Genomic DNA, 18962 nt, shown 5'->3' on the forward strand with positions numbered 1-18962 from the left:
GCATTGAAGCGATGACAGCTCAGTTAAGCATAGCCAGTCACTGTCAGATATAAATTTAACCTTTTTAAAGGGTATTATTAAAACATTTTTTATGAATGCTGAAGTATTAATGCCATAACCACAAGTCTGGCTTCTTAGGAAGAAGAAGTACCCATTCAACACAACAGGAGGATGTAAACAGTACTAGATGTCATATGAAACAATGCCTACAGATATTACTAAGAACATCTACAAGGTGGGTAGCTGCTTTTTTCTCCAAACTGCTATTAGACAGCTGATTACTGCCTCATGATAACATACTTCTAATAATGCAGTAAAAAAACCACTGATTCAAATAGCCTCATTTAATACTACTGCAACATATCAAATATTGCTAGGCACTTCTATGGTCCTTAAACTGGTACCTGCAGGCCACAAGCTGTCATGTTTTTACCCTCAAAATGTCTCATGACAAGGGATGCCTGATATCAGTGAGGTCACACAGAAAGTTTTGTGGGACACCAAGACTCTGTGCCTCTGTTCTGAGCTCTCAGCTGGTATCCTAAGCTTGTGCAAACCTTTCTGTATGATGTTATGAACTGAAAATACAAAACATTTACAAAAATGCATACAGTATTGTAAATTTTTTTTAATTATTATTATTTGATGTAAATTTTATATTTTACCAAAGGTACTTTTATTCTTCGTTTACAAAGCCAAAAATGTATCTGGATCACTTGCAAGTCAAATAGAGATATCAGATGAAAAAACATTTTTCAATGACCGGTTACCTGAGTTACAGTGCAATATTTAATTTCAGACAGTATTGCTCAAGACTTTTTACAGTAAGAAATAATATGCTTTTTCAAGTCAAAACCTAAATCAGTGCTTGTCATAAATTTCAGAATTCTCATGAATGAACAACATGAAATATCTTACATAACGTATTCTATACATTTTTGCTTGCCTCTACAATAAATAAATACCCTGGATTACTTAAGTATTAGCAAAAATATTTACAAAACCAAGATAAAACACAGTATAAAATTTCTTCAAAGATATATTTCTTCCGAGAAACAGTTTGGTACCAAGAGTGAAATTCCAAGTCTTACAAAATTGCTTCTCACTTATGTAAATTCATGAAGGTAAATAAATAAGATTGAATTATACAAACAAACATTGGTATCCTCACATGGGTTTATGCAGTAAAAGTGTGTATCTCTTCTTGGGAGTATCCAAGATCCTTCAAATATCTGAAAGTCAGAAATCAAGTTGGTAATATTAATATTTGGAACCTGAAACCTACCACTGACACAGCTGAAGCACAACTTCAGCACCACTATCTTGTTTTTATTCAGACATGCACAATGAAGTTTACTTTTGCAAATACATTTAGAAAACAATTCATGCCCAGGAGCTCATATGTACTACATGATCTTTTAGGATACTGAAAAAAATTCTAAAAATAAATACAGATATCATATGAATTATCTCAGATTTCTTAATAGGTAGCATAATTATTGGCCAATTTCACCCTCCATTAGATCCATGCACCAGACTTCAGCAGGGCTGCAGAAATGCAAGTGATGTCCTTATTGGTTCAATATTTTGAAGCTGGGCAAGATAAAGTTAGAGGGCCTTTTATCTTTAAAAATATGGCATATAAAATAAGGCAAGTATTAGGTACAACAAATAAATGCATTAATTAAAAAAAAAAAAAATCAACCTAAGTGGTTGTGATAGAACTGCTTTGAATTTTGCTTTTTATAACTTAATTTGTCAAGCTAACGCCAACCCAGAAAGCTTATTTCCTATTATAGCAACTTTTCTATGAACATCAAATTAAAAGCAGCATTTAAAACCTTGGGGAAAAAAAGTCATTGTTAAAGAGATGCTCTTAGGAAGTTTTGGACAACTTACTAGAGCTCATGAAATTTACATATTACTCATATTAACTTAGTTACACACTTCTACTTGTCAAGTATGATGCCAGGTGGTTTTGGGTTTTTTTTAAATGTAAAAAGTTTTCTTACAAAGCAGAAAATGTAAGGCTGTTTTTGAAAGACTACCAAATCAGTAACACTATAGCTGGTTATAGTGATCAAATTTAAAAAAAATTCCTCGTTCTCTAGTTCATCATTTAAAATACTCACTGTACTCCTTGTTCTGTAAAAGGTGTTGGACCACAGATGCAGATAAGCACTTTGGAATCTTTTCTGCTTCTTTTCACACACTCAGAGAGAAGAGAAGAAGAAATCTTCCCCTGTTTACCCACCCAGTCCTTTGCTGGTTGTGAAAGAATGAATTGAACCTCAAACCTGGCAAGCAGAAGAATATTTCATAAATATTGCCTCTGATTAGAAATCTGCTACACAAAATGCTAGTGACTGAGACACTGATGTTTCCTGTGATTACTTTCCTGTTCTGCTCAGCTCCCACTGCACAGTATCAGATCTCAGACATTTAGTTGTTCCTACCAATCAAATCAATCAAATCACTTCCAGTATTGCATATTTAATTATTTAACCAATCTTTCAATCTTAAAAGTTTTAGCTGTATATTTCACCTTACAAAGAAAAACAGCTGGTACCAATTAAGATACTAAAGCACAGATTTTACTGTTCTGTCATTCATTTATACAAATGTTGGTGTAGGTCAGTACACAAGTAGTGAAATGAGAATGCTTAGCCAAACTTGTGAAAATGTCAGTACAGTTTCATTAGTGATAAAATACTATAACTGGTTTCAAAAACTCACTGACAGTAGTTATTGAGTAAAAAACAAGCACTCATGTACCTGAGGCTCCTGTTGAAATGGAGAAAGGGGTTTGACTGTAAATTTACACAATGTCTAGACTATGAAACTTTGAATGTGCCAGACATCACCAGGTTATGACATAATATTGATTATTCACTTCAATGTTGTGAAGGAAGAAGTGAAATTAATTTGTTCATGCCAATTTCAAAAAAGAATTAAGTAAGCATAAATAAAACGTACTTCTATCACGTAAAATCTAGGCAGTGACAATTTATCTAGTGATAAAAGCAAGGGAACTGAAATGAAAAGGCAACCTGATATTCCCATGCCTCCTGACAGAACTATGGCCTGCTAAACGAAGTTGACATTACACATGCACTAGTGCATTTTTTTCCACAATTACATTGGAATTGAGGAAAAAAATGCAACAATTAGATAGTAAATAAAAATGAAAGTAATTAAAACTTTTAATTTCTAGATAAACATTTTCTCATCTAAGTGACACCAGAGAAACTTTTCAAGACTTCTCTAAATTCAGAATGTTGCTCCCAGCATACACCATCCTTCTCTATCACTTCTGTGCTTCTCTTTGCATATCTGTATTTTCTATTCTTAAGGCTTATTTTCCTCACCTTCAAAAAGCTTCTCAGACTTAAGAATCATCTCATCTAGCATATAATCTCCAATAAACATCTATTAAACTGTCAAATCAAATCCCTGGCTTCGTATGGGACCTACAGAACATAACAGCATAGCCTGCTGCTATACATCTGTGACCAATATAAACACATCTTCCACTCCCTAGGTTTCATTAAATTCTTAGTTAAGTTTCCAGAATCAGGATCTGTCTTTGGACCAAAGCTGTACAGTTAGTCTAAGCCCCAAGACTTGTTCTCCTATAGACTGGGATGGTACAAGTTGTTCTCCACAAGACTTTTAAATACCTTTCATCTTTAAGAGCTAATTGCTCTAATTGGTTTCTCCAAAGTATGTCATCTTCTGTTTTGTTGAAGAAGATCAGCCTCACTGTCCTTAAAAAAAAAAAAATTAAAATAAATTAACTGCAGATTATTTCTGTATTTGAAACACATGTAAAAGAATCAGAACTTACTGCATTATACAGAAGGCTTTTACTTACATTTTTTGTTTGGTTGTTTTTTTTGTTTTAGTTTTTGTTTTTTTTCAACTCTGCAATCCTCAAATCTTTTTGCCACTAACCCAATATAGTTTCTTTCTTGCTGTACCTGAAAGTCTGTTGGATTTGTGACCTCTTTTGTAAATGTCATAACCCTGTCTGCAGTTGCAACCTCTACTTCAGGAACTGCTGTTGTAAGAAAAATAAAATCTCTTGAAGTTACTCAGACCTGAATGAAATTACAATATATCTTGTCAAGTTTTATCTAGTGGTTTCTCAATATTGTTTAAGCACTACAATTAATAGCCGGTATATGAACACTGTACGCCTTTTTAATATTACATACACCAGCCTGTACAGATGAAACTGGAATTTCAAGGTTATGTCAATATTAATTTCAAAAAGATGGAATCTAAACAGATTGAGTAAGTAAGAGAAAATTAACTCATAACTTGAAGAGCAAACTACAGCTCTGTACCAGGTTATTTTATTCCTACTTTATTTGTTGACTTATAAAATGTATTTAGCTGGAAAGCTACTGTTTACAAGCATTATATTTGCCAGATAGTCCTCATAAAAACTAAATGCTCTGTCATTAAGACCAGTGCTATTATCTCTTCAGATTTTTATACTACAGTGGAGGTAAAACACAAAAAGACTGACTTTACAAAACAGAATTTACCATTTGATGAAGCCACATAAACCTAACTTCTCCTTTATTGCCAACGACAGACTAATACCCTGGGGACAACTGATACAAGACAGACGATGTGCTCTTAAATGCAAGCAGTTCCTAACTGCACCCCACAGGGCTTTAAGCGACTGTTGTTTTCTTCTACTCAGGCAGGGGTCCGAGGGGAGAGGGCGTGTTGCTGCGGCGCAGGAAGCCGGAGCACTGGGACGCCTGGCACAGAAACACAAGCAGAACCACCCGGGTAGCTGTCAGCTAAGCCTGCTGGTCCCGTACACCACACAGACCTGCAATTCCAGCTCTGTAACATGGCCCTCCACTGCCCAGTGTCCCTTTTACGCGTGGCCGACCTTGCTTCTAAGAGACTAGCGCTAGACACAGTATGTTTATATGACGCTACTCTGAAACTATGAATTCCCATCACCTCCTCCTCTGTACCTTGCAGACAGCCATCTTTCACACATGCACATCACATATGCTAGGGCTTCTGCTGAGCATTCATGATCTCCAGCTGTTCTTCAACTGCAATTTAAAAGCCTATATTCTCCCAGTCTGAAGATACCACATTTTTCTGACTTCTAACCTTTTCACCTTTTGCAGTTTGGCAGCACTTCAAGATACCAGGAAACATCTTTGGCATCTGATGTAGCTTGTAAGCCAAGAGATCATCCTCTACTTAGGAGAAGCACGTTCATTTTCTGCTGCCAAAATATAAAACTGAGGTATGACTGTTGTCATATACACAGGTATGTGTATATAATACACATCATCAGTAGTGTTATTGAGAGAAGGAGGTTCCAAATGCATTACAACTCAAAATAAGTTACAATGTACAAGCTTTGGAAAACTTGCCTAGTATAGAACAAAACAGCCCCAAATCATCTACGATGCATTTTTAAATACTAAAATCATCTTATTCAGAAGCTAGCATGTACCAAAAATCTAGGTTCCTTACATGCTTCCCAGGGTCCACTTCTCTGAAAACATGAAAAATAAAGCTCACTTCAAGAATGTAGTGCTGTCAAAGCGGGCATGGTGCACCACTGCATCAAGTGTTACTCAGGTCAGGGAAAAAAGTCAATAAAAGGTGCACAGGAAAGCCATGCATTTTGTTCATTAGGCACAAAGGTAGAAATGGTTATTTGGAGAATAATGCTTTGAGACACCCTTACTGATACTCCCCAGTGTAGATAACTATATCTGCTGCAGTACTGCTCAGTACTCAACACTATGAAGAGAACAGAAAACTCCAAAACTTGGAATGAACTGGTAACAGTTTTGCTAGAAATGAGGGAGAAAACAGCTAAAAGGAAGAGGTGGAGATTTAGATATGATCCCCACCAGTACAGAAGAGCTGGCTGACAGAATGATGACAGAAGTTTAGATAACAAATGAGAAACTTCATCAGCCATTTGGAAGGAAATAGGGACAATCTAATGTACTGGAAACTACTTCAAGGGATGTAGATTTTAATAAACTCAAACTGGTATGCAAGACCTTATGGAAAGCTGTACAGAGAGAGTAGTTAAAGGGACCCTTAGAGGATTTTAACACAGAGCAAGAAGAGGAGGTCGAAAAAGTTACAAAATCATCTTCTAAACAAGAATGATGATGAAAGTAGGACACTATATTAAAAGTGAATATGAGAACAGAGTGGTAATTTAGGAATGAAATGCTAGAGAAAATACAAGGTACAACTATCAAGGAGAATCAAGAATAGACTACAAACATCCTATACTTACTTGATAAGAGTGTTAGCCCTCTACCTAGTGTTGACTGCCTTTGTGCCTCAGTCTTCTTTAAGAAACGTATCCACCTGATCACAGTTATACACCACCAGTAAAAAGGAGCAAAAATCTCATTTTAAACAGGAAAAAACAGCATAGAGGACCAATACTCTTTTTGAATTAAACTTCGGCCAAAAAAAATTTGGCCTGTAAGAGAAGAAACAAGGCTGAAGGAAGAGCATTATGACTTCATGCACAAAAGGATACTGCAGACAGGAAGAGAAGAAATTGTTTTCCACATTTACCACAGGCAAAAAATAACAGACTTAAAAGATAATAGGGAGACTTTGGCTAGACAGTAAGAATAGAAATCCAATGATCCAAGCCCATTACATCACAGCAAATGCTGCCTAGGGAAGCTGTGGATTCTCCAGCGTTTGCAGTGCAGCCCCAGAGGTTCAGCAGCACTCACCCAGCACTACAGACAGACACTGCTTCTCCACCCTCAGATGACAAGTTAGTCATTATTCAGATCCTTCCTCAACTTTCTGCAATTTGTGCTCTAGTGTGTGCAATCCAAGTTTACAGGAATCGGTACTTTTCACAGTAAGATATTTTTATGCAAATTATATTTATATTGTTTATATATACATATAATCTCATGTATATAAATAGTATATATAAATACACACACATATATATTAAAGACACTCTTGCAATATTTTCCCAAAAGAGAAAGTGAGAGTTAAAGAGCAAGTATAAGGCCAAGAAACTCAGTTGCCTAGAGAAGTCAGAAAAACAAAGCCTTAGGTGTCTGCATATAAACAGAACCTGTACCAGATCAAATCATTCCAGCACCTAACAAGCCTTCACGGCGAGAAGGAAAAAAAATCATTTACTTCGACTACTAAGAAAACAGATGTTGCTGCATCCTAAGCTAACCGTAAGCATCAAGTTCCCATAAGAAACTGTGGTGAAGAGAGTTAAAATAAGCCGCTCTGGTCATCTTTCAAGGACAGAGTAGATACAAACACTATCTGTGCAGTAGTAGTCTTTCAGATGTTATCTATTCTGTTTATTCTGGTTACGGACAAAATGTCAAGATTCACATCTTTTATGGTCTCCTTAGTTTTGCTTTCGTATTACCACAACTACCTTTACCTGACGTAGTAGTTTTCCCCTCAAGTAGAAGAAAAAAAAAATTTTATTCCAAATTCACTTAGTAGTGTTTCCAAAGCATTTTGTCAGATGATACGTTTATCTTTTGGATTCACAGAGCCAGGCAGCCACTTGTTATTCGCTACTGACAATACAGGATGCTTTGGAAGACCCAAACAGTACACAGTCTCTCTGCTCACAAAACAGGATTATATGTAATTGCTGAACAATAAACAAGAATAATGTCTGGGTTTAGTTTTTTTCTAGAAACAGATTTCTGCAGCACATGTCATGCTTTTTACTTTTACTATGAAGACTAGTGTCCAATTAATCTATTTTGTTTCAAAATGTGCTTCATAAAGACATAATGAACCCAAACATCCTGTGCTTTTATTGAATAAAGCTCAGTATTAGAAATTAATCTCCATTACAAGAGTCCAAATTCAAGGGTACAGGAAAACAGTAGCAGGTCTGTTGAACTGTCCTCTGCAACAGCTTTAAAAAAATACAGTTCAGGTATATTTTTTGTTTTTATACTCTCCTGAATTACAGTAGTTCACATTGACAAAAATGTAATCTGCTAAGAAATTCTGCAAGATGTGATTCTAGATGAAAATTTTTGCTAAAAGCAATGCAAGCACACATCACCTCTATCAAATTATGCCGCTAAAGTAACTCTTTGCATTTCCTTTTAAAGTTGAGGTATTGTATACTCTCTTACAGTTGTAAATGGACAATCAGATCAAGCAGAAGTACTAGTTCTGAGGTTCTGAAGGACATAAGAGGCCAAAACAACCTGCTCACTTGACCAAGTAATGCTTCCTTCTGTAGATTTTACAAGCGGAGTACAGAACGCATATGTAATACACACCTTTTCATACATTTGAATATACTTAATGCTATGGTTATATAAGTCACACTTTTGTGAAAACTGAAACTCATCTGGTGAAAATATGCAACTTGCTTAGCAGGTGAAAACAATATAAAAGTATGTAGCTATTCTAATTGATTAAAGAGAAGTCATAACTAAACAGTTGTAAACCTCCTCAGTTCAAAAAACAGTACCTACACTGAAATATTTCAATACTAAAAAGAGGCACTCAATTGCAAAGCTAGTTTACAAAAAAAAAAAAGAAAAAGCCAACAAAACCCACCCCCCTCAGATTTTCTACTTGGTGAGCTCATTTGTATCACAACTAAAATCCAAAATGCAAATCAGTCCCTTTTGTTGATGGTAGCCAATAACCAAATATGTGTAAGTTCCCTAAGACTCTGACAGACTCTTCCCTGAAGCATGCCAGCTTTTGGCGTAAGTTGAAGAAAAATACTTTCATACCATTTTATTTTGTTAACTGTTTTATTAACACTGAGGCTTGCCTATTACGTTTCATCCTCCCTATGGATTACTCTAGCTTGGGGTTAAATCATAAGAAGTGTACATACCGAAGGCAACCAACTTCAGTCAGAGCAAAATTCAGCAGTTTAACCATCGGTGTGAAGCCTGTGCCTGCTGCCAATAAAAAGAGATCTTCTGAAGTCTGAACCTGTGACTTCTTAAAGTTACCTTCAGGATTGCTGACAGAAATGTAGTCTCCTTTATTAAAAAAAAACCAAAAACAAAATAAAATGGAATGGTAAACATTAATGAGATGAAAACAAGGTAACTAGTATTCTGATTCTTTTAAAGGCCCTTTCATATTGCATTCATCTTTGTAATATTAGGGTTCCTTTCAGAAAGGATCATTCTTGTCTTGATTAATTTTACACTATATGAGTACTGAAACAGAAAAGGAAATGCATCTTAAGTCTAATAAAATAGACCTAGTTTTCTTTATTCGAAAGTACAAAAAGTTGTTCTAAGAGTACATACAATCAAAGTGATCAACCATAATGTGATACAGTTGACATATCTGAACAGTGAAACATGAACACATTTGGAAGATCAGTCAGGAGAGCTTTATGTAACGGGCAAGTCCTATTTACAGTGAGGATAAGCCCGTACAATTAGGGCATGGAGAATACGCCTTAAAAAAAAAGTTTTAAGTACGTCCCGATGTATAAGTAGGTAAACATAAGAACATCACAATACACAGACAGTGAATCTGAAAAGACAAAGCAATCAGTGCAAAACCAAACACAAAAAACCCCAACATATACTTACCAATTTGTAGGTGGTCAAGTGCCTGTGTGAACAGTCCACAGGAATACATTTTAATCATTAAATATAGATGTGCACCATCATGGCGAGGCGGTTCTTTGAAATCCAGCGGCAAAAAAGGCAATACAGGTGTGTATGGTTTTACTACTTCTGTCCCTAGACAGAAGACAAAAAGATAGCTGAAAAAATATGGAAAGTACTCTACATCCAGCAAGTTACTGCAAACAAATACCAAAATAAACAAACAGTAAACAAATAATCTGTATATCCCTTAACAATAACACCATTGCATACTTTTATGCAAGTATGTTAGTTTCCACTGCACCAGTTCTTATTACAGTAGCCTTCCAGTCCCAGTTAAAATCTTCAGGCCACTGTACAATATGTTATTTCTACACTACTTAGCAATTCAAAACACTGGAAGAAAAGATCTGGAGTCATCCCCAAAGAACATGAAAACCTAAACATTTGCATTTAATTTCAAGTACCACAGCTTGTTTTTTTTTCTAAATTGAAATAGAAGATTTTTAGTACTGCATGATTATATTTTCTTCCACTATTACTTCAAAAAGCTATTGTATAATGGTAGAAAAAAAGACTGCAAGAGTTGGACACCAGCAAAGAATTAGGTAAGCAGGACGAAGACAAAACAGTTTGCAGTTAAAGGATATTTAAAAATTCCTCTGAGAAATCTCTCTACCATGCATAGTGCAATGCAAGTACAGTGACTAGCATAACCACTAATACGCAAATTTTAAAAAGTACCCTTAAAAAAAACAAACCACCCAGATATTTATTTGACCTCCCATTTAATTTGTTTGCCTTTTACAACATTTTGAAGGATAGCGCTTAAACAATGGTTTTCAAGATGCAGTCCTTTCACAACCTCACATTATCATTAATATCATGCAACTGGAGTGTAAAGTAGCATTACCATGACTGCTATAAATCCCTCAAAGAAAAAAAAAAAAAAGTCAGCAAAATTGCAACATTACCCTCTGCATGCCAAAAAAGCTGCAAACTAAAAGGAACTGACTAATCATACATAACATATAAAATGAGCTTCCCCGCTTCAAAGATGAACAGCACTACTTCAGTAGAGAGAATGTTTTAAAGGGAGAGTTGAAAGAGGAGCCAATAAGGTCAACAGTAAATGCCAGCCACCTTGATAGTTAGCTTTCCAGCAACATTAATCCAGTCAGTTAGTTATTAAGCACCACTTGTGATCCTGGAAGCAGAGACTTTCTAACTACAACCAAGGAATCAGTGGCCATGCACTTGGCATTCTCCCAAGACTATGAAAAGGGATTTATGTTAATATATCCATGGCTACATTCTCAGTTTTTCTTACCTGCAATGGTTTGTTTGAGGTAAATGTGTTGTCCAACGGGAACACAGAGATGTGTGCTCCTAGGCAACATTAAGCACAAGAGCTTGGTGTCGTGGGTAACTTCTGTCTTAGAAACCAACTTGCATTTTCTGTAGAACAGTCCTAAAAACATAGTTTTACTTTTTACTTAAGTCTCAATCTTTCTATTCTTATACATCTTTTAAGAAGAGATAGAGAAAGGTATATGTTTCACTATATACAGTTATAAAAAGACTATGAACAGATGCTTCTTGTACAAAAACATATAATTATTTTCCTATTTTTGGGCTAAGGACTCATTTATAGCATTACATTAGGCTCATAACAGACTGAATCTGTGAGTTATCAGCACTGACTGGGAAGAAGTAGAAAACCGCCAAATACTAGCAGAAAGCAGAACCCCCTGTGCTACATTGCACCTGCACTAAATTCACCATATGACTACAGCATGAATACGTATATGCAGACCAAAACCAGTTTGGGTAATGCAAGTGAAATGCAAGCAAGGCACAGCACCACAGTCCTCAGTAACAGCCTATCTAAACCCAGCCAGCATCCCGCATATTTATTGGGGTGACCACCCTGTCTTGTTGCAGTTTCATTGCTATTAGCACGAGTATTTCTGATACAGCTTTGCACAATTTTTCAGGTACACAGTACCAATACTTAAATGCTTACACATGACATAAAATGAAACTAACATCTGTGCCTACATAGGCAATGCACACTTCAGCATTATCAATAAATAATTTGGACATGAACTGGTGCCTTTTGGTTAACTAGAAATTATGAGCTCCAGTTATATGTTCACATGCTTACTTAAATCAACTACAAGGTCATATGTACAGCACAAATTTTTCTTGATACAGCTATTTTGGAGGTGAGGACATGGGTTTCAAATAGTGCTTTTCAATCTGTGCATCAACTGAATGCCAGGCAAAAGATAACTGAAAAAAAGAAAGCATTAAAAAAATAAAATAAAGCACTATGCAAGGTCTGCATTTGCACCAAAATTTTTCAAGAAACTGAGAAAGAAATCAGGGAAAGAACACTGCTAATCAGAATAACTATAAAAAAAACAACTCTTGTACATTCCTATTAGAGATGGGATTAAAAAAAAAAAGGCAATGGGGAAAAGGGAAGGAACACCCCAGAATATTTAGCTTTGTTCAGGGACAAAGGTGAAATAAACTATAACAGTGTCACCAATATCTTAATGAAGCTTAAAGTAGTGTGTTTTCCCTATACCCACAATAGGCTCAGAGCAAGATAAGCCATTTATTCTGCCTCTGCTACAGCAGAGGCAGTAACTGCTCACTTAAACTGGGAATGATCTCTGTGGCAAAGTACTCAGTGTAAGGCTGGCCAGACCTACACCTATTTTAACTAAGCAGCCATCCTGATCTATGTGATCTGCATCATTACATCACTTAATGGTCTACGAGAGGATTTGAAAGCACAACAAAATAGAAGGCTATGCCCTGCTTATTACAGCCAGAGACTGCAGAACCTAAGTACCCGTAAAGCAGCCAGGAAGAAGCACTTCAAAGAACTAAGGGCAGGGATGCAAAAACAACCACTTAGTAGCTTTCATTCTGGAAAGAAACATGCTTACAAGGTTAATTTAGTAACAAATGCCAAACATAGGAAGGTACTCCTCAACTCTCAACTACAATATTCTATTAACTGACATAGGCCTGTTGCCACTGCCACCATAGGTTACTATTTGGCTACTTGGGAACAAGTGTCCCAGCTTTCCTAAAATACCAATGGGAGTAAGAATTCCTGCATAAGGAAAGTGGCAGCGTATTGTAGAAATCTAGACACAAAACCGGACGTGTAAATTGAAAATGACCAGAAGTCTTTTTCATCTTTTACCTTTAGAAGAGCATTTTTCAGCTAAACCTTTGTTTCAGCACTGCAGTATTTTAGCTCTAACCTGAAGTATCAGTGTAATGATACCACACTGCCTAAACAGGTCTGTAACTCAAGGGAAGTTTCATGGGCTGTAAGTTATCAGAAGTTCATCCCAGCAAAGAATTAAAATAAAAAAAAAAAAAAAAAAAAAAAAAAAAAAATCCCATGAGCAGCACTATCTAAACTTCATACTTCCAAAACAAGCCAAAAAAAAAAAAAAAAAGGCAGAGAAGAAGTCTTTTCCCTACAATAATCCCACCATGTCATTTACCATTTTCAATGTAAAATTTGTAACCAGTCCCAGTGAATATTTTCACATAAAGCCTCTCAAAATTTGACAAGTTCCTATATGAGAATACTTGAGCATGACACCCTTCTAACGACACTTTCCGCATTGAAGCGATTTCAGTGAAGTGATGCTTCTTCCCCGCTCTTTTTCTTGTGTAATTGAAAAATACTCAAGTCACTAGCATAAGTAGTCGAGCTACTCATGAAACAGGATGAGATGCAAAGGACACAAGCTGCAACTCAGGAAATTCCAACTAGGCATCACCATGAGGATGGTCTGGTCTAACACTGGGGCGGGCTGCCCAGACAGAGTCTCTGACCTTGGAGATATTCAAACCTTAACTAGACAGCTTTGAGCAGGAGGTTAGACCAGATGACTTCCAGAGGTCTCTTTCAACTAAGTTAGTCTATGATTCTAGTATTTCTTTAGGTCTTAATAGTTAGAAGTAGAAGCACCTTGACCTTTTGTATTTTGCCACTGCACCAGCAGATGCTTCTTTACTTCCTGACTTTAATCACACACGGATTCTCTTTTGAACGGAACAGACTACCAGAAAATCTGTAATAAGTGTACATCACTTGTACATGGCCTAAATCCTGAAGTCACCCAAAATTCTCTCTCAAGTCAACACAACAACTTTTCTTAAGTGAGTCTTGCCTGACAGAGGGCTTATGCAAGTTTCCAGTGAAGTCTTCATTAAATGCAGGACAAAATGTAAAGGCAATTCTAGGCATTGCCACAGCTCAAGTGACCACTGCCATTGCTTCCTTGCTCTTACCTCCACAGCACCACTGAATGGAAGCCCAAGTCAGCAAAGCTGGCTGAACTTTATTCTTAACTAAGGCTACAGTTCGAGAACAGACATCAATTGCTGGACTTAAAAACCAAACAAAACACAACACACAAACTTGAGAGGACCTCAGTAAACTAGCCTGTCCATTCTCCTTCCCCAGTGTTCTCTAAGAGTTATTTAAGGACTACTTTAAGTATTTCAGTAATTTATTCTAATGAATTATCATTTCCCAAGTAACTTATCTGTACTGCAGCTTCCTTACTGCAGCACCCCAAACATTTTGCTATTCCCAGATATTCTGGATTAAAAATACATCCAAAGAGTTCAAGACAGCTGGAGATTAGTTACAGAATGCTCTGTGACAGTGCAGTCAGTTGCTGCCTGAATGAACAGCCATCACTATTAACATCCCCTTCCTCAATAAGTACAGGATGGTAGCCTGTCAATTCAACCACAACAGAAACAAAAGAATTTTAAACAGAGAAAAGCTTTCAAACAAACAATATTTATCCACAAAATGTTTAAAAGTTAAGGGTTTAAACAAGATGTTCCAGGTCAGCCACTCTTCCTAATTGGCTTTATTTCCAAGGGTATAAATAAATTCTGCTAGAACAATCAAGCATCTAAATACATGTAGTTATGCCTGGTAATATACATTCAGGTTACTAAATCTCAGCTGCACATGCCATTTGTGCACAGACTAAATGAGAATCAAACTCATTACACACCACTATTGCCACAGTAGGTGGCCATGGCATTTTTCTGCATACACTTGTTTTATCAAATTATTCAAATACCTACTGTGAGTTATCCACTAGAAATGCCTGCAGAGACAAGATGTAAAGCCTCTGACATGGAATAAATCTTTTTTTATTAATATTTTCTCATGTCTTTCATCTAACATCCTACAAACTGCCTATTTTGAATGAGCAAACATTTCAGATGTACCAAAAGAATGCCTACAACTCTGAAAAATGAAAGGCAGTAATTCCATTTCATACCAATCTTGAAGTAAAGCAAAACATCAGCAGCTCTCCAGTTATATAAAAGAAATTTTATAAAAAGTTTGTTGTAATTTGTGTTTCTACCATTCTTTTGAAAAGCAGTGCATACAAAGATTGCAAAGTACAGTATACAAATAAATATGCTAAGATTGCTGTCAATTCTGCAGACTTAAGAATTACCTGAAAGGACATCGGAGGTTGGTAACATAGCGCACAATACTGATCAGCTAATACTCTTCCAGATATTTGGCAGTGGAGAGAGAAGTTAAAAAACTGATTCATCAACTGATTCACTGTTTCCTGACTATTTTCTGACCTTTCCAACCTGACAAATTTCAACTTTTTCCACATGTAATGAACTAACCTTTACCTCCCCCTTTTTCTTCTTAATTTACCATACAGAACTTTTTCCCTGATTCACTCAACTTGATTTTTGAAAACAAAGACCTTTCTAGGTCTAAGCAAACTCCTAGTTTAGGTTGTCCTCTTTGCTATATTAACTAAAATTAGTTCATTATCAGCGGTCCCAATAAAATCTGGAGCCACAAACAAAAACAACTGGCAATGCAGAAAAGCCTTTTGACAAGAAAACACTATCCTCTAGTAGCAAGCTGAAGGAGAACAGTTGCTTTCAGCAACCCATGAAGCCAAGTTAAGTGTCAGATGCCAAAAAGATGCAATTTGCTACTATATGTAAGCAAAAGGCACTGCTCTCTCAATTTTAGAATATGACGCAAGTGCCCAGCAGTAAATCCTAATTTTCAAAGTAGAGAAAGTAATTAGTGAGGAGGTTAGGTTTGATCAAACTTTCTGCAGACATCGACTATCAGCATCACAGCTCCTGAACTCTTCTCACAGAAGCCACCCCTGCAGCCCCACCATTACCAAAACCTTGCCATGTAAACCCAATACAATCACAGGCTAGAGACGTCCCTCTCTAAACTGAACTTCCTCCTCTGCTGGAATCAAGAACTACAGCACCTTGATTCATATGCATACAAGATCAGTTTTAGTAACAAAACTGCTGCACAGACAATGATAACTTTTGGAGAGTATCATCTTTTTGCCTACTGTGTTATTCCTCGTTATGAAAGGGATTTTAATTTAAGAATTTTCCCTTGAGTGATGTTTCTTGCTTTTCCTCAAAGATAAGACTTCAGCGACAATTCTTATTTATTCTTACTTGTTAGCCAGAATCCTGGTAATGCTATGGCAGCAACGTTAGCCTGTTTGCTTGGGATACGGAGTTCAAAGTATAAACCCCACATCCCTCCGCCTCTCGTAGAGCAATTCCACCCCACCCCCAGCAAGCATGTACCACCCAACAGTGTCCGCCAGCCAGCTGAAAGTTAATCCTTATTTTGTTCAGGTTACTTGATTATGGAGCCTCAAGTATTGTTAGTGCCAACATAATGGAGATTAGACCACACAGCTGAATGAAGGTGGCTGCCTATCAGTCCTGGCAGCCCAGTCTTGGAGTTAAGACAACCACAAATCCTTAATGCTGATCATAAATTTATCAGTACCCTCAAATGCTTCAGATAATTACTAGATTTCACAAGCTAGCTCCTATTATCCAAAGAAGTCAGCCACGTTCTTCCCAGATGGTCTCCCTCTCTTCCCAAAATAAAGTTTCCACTGAATCAATGCCTTCTAAACTTTCCCTGATTATGCAGCAAATAGCACACTGTCACAGCATAAGTCTGGCTTATACACCTTAAGTGCTACATCAGCATTCTGCTCCCTTCTATTACTTCCAACAAAAAGAAGTCTATGATCTTCCACTTAACATGGACTAAAACCACTGCACGAGACTACAAAATTACATCCCATTTCAGTCCTCAGAGGCACCAGCACCCTGATTCTTTACTGAACCCTCTAAGCTTCTGCCAATAGTTGCACACTCTTTAGGACAACATAGTCCAGGCTGTATCCCCTTAAATACAGAGGATTATTTTGAAAAATCTAATAATAAAGCGGATGACTCAATAGTTTCTGAAACGCTCATAAAGAAAATTACATTCTACATAAGCTAAAGGTTGCTAAAGAGATGTGGTTTTATGTAGCTGGTTTTCCTTTTTGTACCACAATAATCTCTCAACTTTTAAGGCCTACGTAGCTTAACTGAGAGCCAGTAAGAGGTGCACAACATAGTGATCAACATTTAATCAGCTCTTAAAAATGTACAGCTTTGCTTTCACACGTAATAAGGCAGACTAACATCAAACAGTCAATTTTTGAGCATTATTAGACAGAGGGCCAAGAGGGCTTTTGAGAAATTGGGCAGTGGCAATAACATCAGGAGCATGCTTACGTTATATAATGCAATTGTGCAGAATTTTTTAATTTAACTGTAAAAAAAAACCAAAACCCCAAACCAGAAGCACACTCATCAGGGTAATACACTTTAGTGCTGCATCAAGTTCATACTATTCTGTTACCACAAAACGAACTCATATATAACATCACCTGCTTCTTGCAGACACATCAGCTTATTCAGAGCTGGCTTTGATACCTACACATGGCTTGAAGTCACCTAATCATAGCTCAAGTTACAAAGACGCAGTGTTCTAGAACAACACTGAAAGATGTTACTACATCTATAGCAACAGTTGGAAGTGGAGGTTTTTGTTCCTTCACTGCAGTTACTCCTCTAATGATCGAGACAAGTCCATGCACTATCTCTTCAGGGTCTGCTGAGGTTTTCATATGGACAGAAAGGATATTAAGCGCACAGGTAGCCATGAGATGGAACAACACTCAAGCAGTCTTCACGTTCCACTGTTAGGTTCTTCCAGTCTTTCTGCAAGCCTGGAAGACCTCCAATTCCATTGCGGGACAAAACAAACCAACAAACCAAACCAAAGCAAAACATCTCTAAGCTAAGCCCTTTCAAGAATTCCTGAGCAGCTTTCTACAAGACCAGACAACATTCCTGAAAGAAATGAAGGTATGACTACAGAAAAAGAAAATCCTGGGAGAAACCAAATATGACTAACAAGCTCCAAAAAGTCTTAAAACAGCTGGTAACATGGCCATGAAACTGCTTACCTCTCTCTGTGCGTTTGATAAATGTATTATGACTCTCCAAGGCCTGTCCCAGCATTTTCCAATGAATGTTATCCTTTTTCTTTAAAATAATCTCTACTTTCCCAACTTTTTCAGCAATGTTTACTATAAGAGAAAAGGTTTCACACTGTTACTTTTAGTTACATTTTGTACAAAAAAAAAAATTTTACTCCTCCATTATAATGAAATTTCAGAAGAATTAGTCATTTCTTAAGACATACAGAATTAATCCATTAAATTAAAATACCAAATTAAATGTACTTCCAGCTACCTCTTTATCATGTTTTACAGTGCATTTAAAACAACAAGCACTAACTTAATATGCATAATTAATGTATCTTATTTACTAAATACATTGTGAAAAGCTTCACAGCCCAACTGGTCAAAAAGAATGCTCATGAATTCAGAGTCCTCATTTACTGGAAATTGATAACTACCACTATTTACTACTTCCTTTCTTTTCAAGACCATTTGAATGAATAATTAAATCCAAGGAAATACCAGTCTAAGCAAAGAACAGTTTACAAATACACAACAGAACCAATTTCTAATTATTTTAACATTTAGTTGTACTCAGAGGGATCCGAGCACCATCAACTTATCACTTTCACAGGCCCAAATGCCACCATTTAAAAAAAATAAATTATTCAATGTTATGGTTTGATTTGATTGTGTCAGAACCTGGTGGTAAGCAAAACTGTAAAGTATCTGATGAGTCAGAAACATAAATTGAAGTTCCACATTCTGATATTAGAAGAGATACAGAAGTGCTGCAAGAGGTGGAACTTACCAGCCACGTCTTCTTGAACTGCATGATCCAAGTCTGAAATAAAGAGAAACAAAATCCATGTTCAGCAAAAACAAAACTACATTGTAGTCATCATATATACATACAGTTTAAGGCTAGGAATACTGA

General features: G+C 36.5%; 1 protein-coding gene across 3 annotated transcripts in view; it reads right to left on the reverse strand.

The window, feature by feature from the left end:
- Nucleotides 1-771: 771 nt before the first annotated feature.
- The window catches only part of LOC104830653 (cytochrome b5 reductase 4), a 36698-nt gene continuing 18507 nt past the window's right edge, over nucleotides 772-18962 (reverse strand). For 2 of the 3 annotated variants that reach the window (XM_010565738.1, XM_010565737.1), the window contains 8 exons: nucleotides 18837-18869; nucleotides 18029-18151; nucleotides 10957-11097; nucleotides 9609-9761; nucleotides 8891-9041; nucleotides 3681-3767; nucleotides 2133-2297; nucleotides 772-1232 (listed from right to left, as the gene is read on the reverse strand). In XM_010565738.1, coding sequence (XP_010564040.1) covers nucleotides 1178-1232; nucleotides 2133-2297; nucleotides 3681-3767; nucleotides 8891-9041; nucleotides 9609-9761; nucleotides 10957-11097; nucleotides 18029-18151; nucleotides 18837-18869 — 908 coding nt within the window. In that variant the 3' untranslated portion in view covers nucleotides 772-1177. The remainder of the gene's footprint in view (nucleotides 1233-2132; nucleotides 2298-3680; nucleotides 3768-8890; nucleotides 9042-9608; nucleotides 9762-10956; nucleotides 11098-18028; nucleotides 18152-18836; nucleotides 18870-18962) is intronic. The other variant, XM_010565739.1, reaches the window with a different exon arrangement.

This window comes from Haliaeetus leucocephalus, unplaced genomic scaffold (assembly GCF_000737465.1).
Source record: "Haliaeetus leucocephalus isolate CR32 unplaced genomic scaffold, Haliaeetus_leucocephalus-4.0 Scaffold195, whole genome shotgun sequence".
In the NCBI taxonomy this organism is placed as follows: domain Eukaryota; kingdom Metazoa; phylum Chordata; class Aves; order Accipitriformes; family Accipitridae; genus Haliaeetus; species Haliaeetus leucocephalus.